The 7,599-nt window shown below is 36.4% G+C and overlaps 2 protein-coding genes across 2 annotated transcripts; both read left to right on the forward strand.

Annotated features, from left to right (window-relative positions):
* Positions 1-1,532: 1,532 nt before the first annotated feature.
* On the forward strand, positions 1,533-4,039 carry LOC126715330 (L10-interacting MYB domain-containing protein-like). The gene is made up of 3 exons (XM_050415888.1): positions 1,533-1,620; positions 2,884-3,234; positions 3,327-4,039. Exons 2-3 carry the CDS (start codon positions 2,884-2,886, stop codon positions 3,897-3,899), a joined length of 924 nt encoding a protein of 307 aa, XP_050271845.1. The 5' UTR covers positions 1,533-1,620; the 3' UTR covers positions 3,900-4,039.
* Positions 4,040-4,902: 863 nt separating this feature from the next.
* On the forward strand, positions 4,903-5,853 carry LOC126715331 (protein ALP1-like). The gene is made up of 2 exons (XM_050415890.1): positions 4,903-5,191; positions 5,271-5,853. Exons 1-2 carry the CDS (start codon positions 4,993-4,995, stop codon positions 5,729-5,731), a joined length of 660 nt encoding a protein of 219 aa, XP_050271847.1. The 5' UTR covers positions 4,903-4,992; the 3' UTR covers positions 5,732-5,853.
* Positions 5,854-7,599: the final 1,746 nt, after the last annotated feature.

Here is a 7,599-nt window from a genome sequence, read left to right on the forward strand (position 1 = left end):
CACGATTCCTTCTGCCGCCTAGGTTGGCAGGGTTATTTTGCCTTTGGGACTCAACCGGTTGTGTCTGTTGGGAGTTAGCCTGGTGAGGATTCTCCTGGTGTGGACCTAGTTCTGCCATGCTCGACCGTCGTGCTAGCTAATACCCTAGTTCTCCCCACAGACGGCGCCAATTGTAGTTGCACGATTTTCCTGGTCCAAATCCTACTGATCAGGCCTTGGCCCAAGGCGCAACACACAATAAATCTTTGTAGAGGATGGGTCAAAGAACTTAGCCTCAGTGAACTTAGCCGGTTTGACGCATTGACAATGTTATTGCAGAAACAAAAAACACAAGAATGGATGTCTAACAGAAGATTCTATTTCCTGGGCACAGATCATACATTTTTCGTCCCTCTTTTTGAGGGACTCCACTAAATTATATAGGTCTCTCATTCTTATCTGAACCTTACACTTGTTGATCATCTAAGCCCCCACTTGAGCACCTGTCCTATCAGACACCCTTATCACTCCCTTGTGAGTTGCAGTGGTCAAGGTAGCACTGTTCAGGGGTCTTTTCCTCATTAATGCGGCTAAGAGGGTGGTTGTGACACATTTAATGTGGTGGTGGCAGCTTTCCATGAGATATTTTGGGTTTTATTCTTTTTTATATGCTTGGAGGATGAACTGCAATGGTTGGGGCGAGCTCTTGATCCGGACTTCGTAATGTCTGAGGAGGAGTTACTCCTCGGACAGGTTTCTTTTACCGCAATTAGATTTAAATGATGTTTGGGCTATGACTTCTCCTCAGACAGGATTCTTCTCGGACGGGCCCGTAGTTTAATTAGCCCATTATTTTGGGCTGGGCCCCACAGTAAGTATTATAAAAACTCCAAACGGCAGGTTCTTATTGACTGTTAATGGTGATTGTTATGAAATTGTTGCACTTCTCATAAGAATTTAGGGGAGTTTCAAGTTCGACAGTTTTAAACCAATCCCAATAAGGTTGGGAAACCACCCACCATCACACAGTGGAGGAGGTTGGAATGTTTGCAATGGTTTCAATCAGTTCAGTTGAATAGTTGACAATATGTACCCGTTTGGTTCAACTTTTAGAGCCTAAAAGTTGCGTTTTGCAAAACGCTGGCCCAAAAATTGCGTTTGGTAATAACAAAACGCAACTTTGGGTCAAAAGTTGCGTTTTAAAAAACGCCCAAAACGCGCATCAGCCCTTATGCGAAGCATCAGGTCCATTTTCCAAAAGTCCTTGGGCGTTTTGGGGTATCCGTTGGGGTGAGCAGGCAATTACGAAATTACCCTTCAAATGCTCATGTCTTCAGAGATCGCACAGGCACTTCATTTCACTTTGGGTCTCTCTGCTCTGCGCAAGCTCCTTCGTTCCTCTCATCTCTGTGCTGCTACAAGTAACAACTTTCCGCTCGTAAGTCTCTCTTTTCTTTTGTCATCCGTTGGTCGTCTTCTTCCTCTTCTTCTTCTTCTTTCTTCGTCTTCTTCAACGGGCCTTCCTCTGTAATTTTTTTTTTTTTTTTATTTGTCTAATCTGATCTGAGAAATACATTTTGCAAGTAGAGTTTTGATCAAAAAAACCCCAAGCAACACGGATCTGCTACCCAAAGCCACCAGGTACCAACATTGATCTGGAATTTTTTTTTTTTTTTTTACCAAGCTGAAAAAAAGAATTTTCAGATCTTGCATGCTTTGTTCTTGCTAAAGATATATTTGTTCTCTTGCCGGGTACTGAAAAAGCTTTATGGGTACATGCTTCGTAATTTATTTATTTTTTATTTGTGTTTTTGTGGATGCTCTGTCTCATGCGATATCTGATTTGGGTATTTTATTAGTATGATTTGGGTATTTTAGAAATATAAAGAATGAGAAGGAAAGAAGAATTTTCAGAAGAAATATAAATATTTTTGATACTGGTTGATATGGTTCGTTGTGTATGTGACATTGTGGAATATTGGCTTTGTTGGTTGCTACATGGTGAAGTGCTGATGGGGTGTTGATTGGAAATGGATGGTAGAGATGTTGTTGTTGCTGGATGCATAATATTTTTATTTATTAGTTATTAGCATGAACTGAAATTAGTTTTGTGTAAATTTTAGTTTTTGTTTTTATCCTTTTTGGGTCTAACTTGTGATTGGTTTTAAGGAATCTTTCTAATTTTGGTCCTTGAATTTAACATAAACTAGTAAGGTTTTTTACTAAATTTGATATTTCGTATTCATTAATGGCCGTATAGGAAAGGTAATGGAGCCAAGGAGGTTGTACAGAGTAATCACGAAGTAAAAGTCTATAATGGTGTGGACAAATATTACAAATTGTAATAAAATGATAAGAATTAACCTCTTGGACAATAGCCTTGCACTAGTATTATTTCATAGTGCCTTGCAAACTAAAATGAAATAATTATAGTCAGTAACTTAAGACAACTCCCTTTTTTTGTTAGTAATTATAGATGGATGATGATGAAGAAGAGGACCCGCACACAGTGCAGCAGCTGGTCTAGCTGCTGCACTGTGTGCAGCTTGGGCTGCTGCACTGGGTTGCACACAGTGCAGCAGCTAGACTAGCTGCTGCACCTGTGTGCAACCCAGTGCAGCAGCCCAAGCTGCACTGGCTGCTGCACTGTGTGCAGCTTGGGCTGCTGCACTGGGTTGCACACAGTGCAGCAGCTAGACTAGCTGCTGCACCTGTGTGCAGCCCAGTGCAGCAGCCCAAGCTGCACTAGCTGCTGCACTGTGTGCAGCTTGGGCTGCACACTGCACTGGCAGCTAGTCCAAGCTGCAACATGGATGATTATAATTCTATTTTTTGCATTCTATTTTTTGCATTCCCGGCTGGAATTCTATTTTTTGCATTTCTTATGGTTGGTTAACTTTATAGATGGGTAAAAAGACTACTTCCAACTCTGAGGTAAAAAAGGCTAGAGCAGACTGGGATATTAATCCAACGTGGACAACTACCTTTTGTAACATTTGTGTGGAACAAATTCAAGCCGGGAATAGAACAAAAGGTGCTGGCTTTAGTACCAAAGGTTGGGTCAATTTGGTGACCAAATTTTGTAATGAGACCGGTCTAAACTATGATAAGGACCAATTAAAAAGTAGGTGGGATGTATTGAAAGGTGACTGGAGAGTGTGGGAAAGATTGAAGAATCTTGACACAGGTTTAGGTTGGGATGCAGAGAAGGGAACGATTGCTGCTCCTGATGAATGGTGGGACCTAAAGTTGAAGGTGAGTTGAGTATTTTATTAATATGTAGTTAGTTGAAGATAGTTTTTTTTATATTATTGTTATATGAGTGAAATTACAATTACATATTGTAGGAATTACCCAAAGCCAAAAAGTTTCGAGAGAAAGGTCCACAGAATCTAGAACAACTTGATATAATGTTTAGAGATGTTGCAGCAACTGGGGTAGCTGCATGGACCCCTTCTTCAAATTCACTCCCTCCAACAATGCCAGAAGAGGGTGCTGGTGATTCAGATGGTAGCTCCGAATTTAAGGATAACCAATGTGACATGAGTTTAGACATTGATAGTTTGCAGCAAGGACAAACTAGTCAATCACGTAGTTCAGGACAAAAGCGAACTAGTGTATCAATACCCTCACAGAAGAAAAAGAAGAAGATAGGAGGAGCTGCAATGTTGGACGATCGTATGTGTCAATTAATAACTGCATGTCAAAATAGGTCTGAAGGTACTTCTCGAGAGTCACCAAGTTCAGTTGATAATGTTATGACGATTGTGAGAGCACTTCCTGGAGTGGAAAGTTCGTTCGTGGTTCAAGCTTCCTATATCTTACTAAAAAAGTCACGTAGGGAGATGTTCCTAACTTTTAAGGACCCAGAGGTACAGCTAGAGTGGCTACAAGGAATGATTTATAACCAAAAGAAGTGAACAACTTTATGTTGTATTAACTTTAAACTAAGTTAGCTATGTTGTATTAGCTATATTGTATTAACTTTAAACTAAGTTATGTGACATTTAGTATTAGCTTTGGACTAATATGTGTAATGTAAACACATTTGAAATTTTCATTACAATGTTATGTACTTGATATTTTAAATTGTCTTGGTATGTTTTGAATTGTCTTGATGTTCTGATTATTATGTTGATCTATATTAAAATAGTATTAGCAAGGGTTGACTATTTGTTACTTTGTTGTGTAGCTTAAACCAATATGGATGATTATAATGGTACTCATGAGAGTGGCCATTTTATGGAACTATTAATGGATGGAGATTACAGAAATTACTGTGATGATTTTGATGATGGTGATTATAACAATGTTGACAATAATGATAATGGTGATAACAATGATGATGATGATGGTGAGAGTAGTGACAGTGATGATGACAGTGATAGTGATTCTGATGATGATGATAGTAATGATGATTCTGATGAAGAGTTTTACCAGCTTGTGGCAATTACTTGTGAAGCAGTTGTGACATATTTCAATAAGTACATTAATAAGACTCCTTGTTATGATTCTGAACAAACAGGGTGGGTTTGGGTGAGACGTTGTATGGAAGGTAATGAGAAATTGTGTTACAATATGTTTAGAATGAAAAAGGAGGTGTTTCATAATTTGTGTCAAGTTTTACAACATGATTATGGACTTGAACATACAAGGAATATAAGGTTAGAAGAGTCAGTGGCAATCTGTTTACTGATACTTGGTCATGGAACATGTAACCGAATGGTTCAAGAAATATTTCAGCATTCAGGTGAAACCATAAGTAGGCATTTTGAGAAGATGATAACTCTGTTGGGTGCTCGCTTTGCAGCTGCATATGTAAAGCCTTCGAATCCAACTTTTAGTGAAGTTCCAACCAAAATACAAGACCATCCAATTTATTGGCCACCTTTCAAAGTATGTGTACTATTGTATATTTGAATAAGTACTATTGTATAATACAATGCATGTGGAACTGAAAACTATTAATGTTTTTATTAGGATTGCATCGGTGCGATTGATGGCACACATGTGATGGCGGTTGTACCTACTGAGAAGTCCATTCCGTACTTTGGAAGAAAGGGATATCCAACCCAAAATGTGATGGCTGCATGTGACTTTGATATGTTATTCACATTTGTTTTGCCTGGATGGGAAGGTGCAGCACACAACACCTCTATTTTTCTTGATACTATTCGTAAACAAAGTAACAACTTTCCGCACCCACCACCAGGTTTGTGCCATGGTTAATCAATTCTTCATTATAATGACATATTGTGTGTGTGTTAATACAATTGAATTTTCTTTTCTAGGAAAATATTATGTAGTTGATTCTGGATACCCAATGATGAAAGGCTATTTGGCACCATACAAGGGGATATCATACCATCTTCAGGAATTTCGAAGGAGAGGTGGAAGCCCTAGAACTAGACATGAAAAATTTAATCATGCTCACTCATCTCTTCGATGTACGATTGAGCGCACTTTTGGTGTGTGGAAGAATAAATGGAGAATTATCATAAACATGCCATCTTTTCCATTCCATATCCAAATACTTATTGTATCTGCTACTATGGCTCTTCATAATTTTGTTAGACTAAATGATAGGGATGATATGGGCTTTATAAACGCCACTCAAGATTCAATTTCTAGAAGAGAACATAATAGTGAAGCAGGTAGCAGTTATGAGCAGAATTCAGGAACTTTAACAGACCCTGCGATGGTGGTTCTTCGTGATTCCATTGCTAATTCCATTTGGGAGGATAATAATTAGTAGTTGTCTTTTCTTTTTTTTAATATTATGTAGTACAATTTAAACTTGGGTTATTGGTATGTATTTTATCATATTTTTTTACATTTTTATGTAGTACAATTTAATCTTGGATTATTGGTGTATATTTTATCTTTTTACATTTTTATTTTGTGCTTCATGATGATGAAAATTATTTAGATTTAATAATATTGATAAGAAGTCAATAATGGTAATAACAAATAATTATGACACTAAAAAAGAAAAATTACCTAAACATTATTAAAATAATACCAATTATATATATTATTATTATTTTTTTTAGTAAGTATATGAAATAGTTGATTTAAGTATGAAATAAACTCCTTATATATACATTGTCCTTTTTGGTAATTTACCCTTCAAACTGCAACTTTTATAGTGCTAGCCAAACACTCAGCTTTTTCAAAAAGCACTTTTTAACAGTTTTTACCAAACACTCAGCTTTTTGAAAAATCACTTTTTCATTATGCACTTTTTGAAAACTCAACTTTTTAAAAAAGTTCAACTTTTGAAAGTCGAACCAAACTCACCCTATATTGGATCTGCCTAAGGGTGAGTTTGGTTCAGTTTTTTGAAAAAAGTGCATAATGAAAAAGTTGAGTTTTCAAAAAGTGCATAATGAAAAAGCGTTTTTTCAAAAAGCTGAGTATTTGGTAAAAGTTGTTAAAAAGTGCTTTTTGAAAAAGCTGAGTGTTTGGCTAGCACTTATAAAAGTGACAGTTTGAAAGGTAAATTACCAAAAAGGACAATGTATATATAAGAGAGTTTATTTCATACTTAAATCAATATTGTGAAATTATTTTTTTCTCACCAATATTAGCTAATAATAACCTACCACTTAAGATTTATTATGAAAGTATTGTGAAAATATTGTGATAAAAATTGATACTGATTTTAATTTTAACGTGCTATTAAAATTATGTTTTTCTCTTTCTAAAAAAATTATTTTTTTCTCACCAATATTAGCTAATAATAACCTACCACTTAAAATTTATTGTAAAAATATTGTGAAAATATTGTGATAAAAATTAATACTAATTTTAATTTTAACATACTATTAAAATTATTTTTTTCTCTTTATAAAAAAATTATTTTTTTCTCACCAATATTAGCTAATAATAACCGACCCCTTAAAATTTATTGTGAAAAAATTGTGATAATATTTCATTATTCTTTTTTTCCTTTTTTTTTTTCACTCTTTTTTTATCCTCTACACGACATTTCTTTCTTCTTCTTTTTTTTCCCACTAAATTTCTCCTCCACACATGTACCCGTTTTGTTTTCTTTTTTAATCCTTCTTTCCTCCTTTCTTTATTCCTTCCCTGCCATTCCTCCAAACACCAGAACATTCTCCTTCTTCGTCTCTTTTTTTTTTTTTTTTCCTTTCTCCCTTTTTTAATCCTTCTTTCCTCCTTTCTTTATTCCTTCCCTGCCATTCCTCCAAACACCAGAACATTCTCCTTCTTCATCTTTTTTTTTTTCCCTTTTCTCTTAGCACTTCGTTTGTTGGTTCTTGGCGGAATCGATAGCATCCCACTCAGGTTCTGGCGATGTAGAATCCATCGGAGTGCGCGACGAAGATGAGGCGGTGGAGTTCGGAGACGGCGAGTGGCTGAGAGGGAAGGGCTTAGAGATCGAAAATGGGGTCGGAGTCGGAGTCAGAGTCAGAGTCGTCCGGGTTTGATTGGGAGGGGTTCGCCGATTTGATCGAACCCAGAGCTCGGTATTTTTGACGCTTTGGCTTCGATTTTGTCCTGTAATTCTCTATCATTTTGCTATATTTTGATTTTTTTTTTTTTTTTGTTTTGCATTTTGAGGAATCCTAATTTGCAAGGAATTTTTTTTTTTTT

This window comes from Quercus robur, chromosome 2 (assembly GCF_932294415.1).
Source record: "Quercus robur chromosome 2, dhQueRobu3.1, whole genome shotgun sequence".
In the NCBI taxonomy this organism is placed as follows: domain Eukaryota; kingdom Viridiplantae; phylum Streptophyta; class Magnoliopsida; order Fagales; family Fagaceae; genus Quercus; species Quercus robur.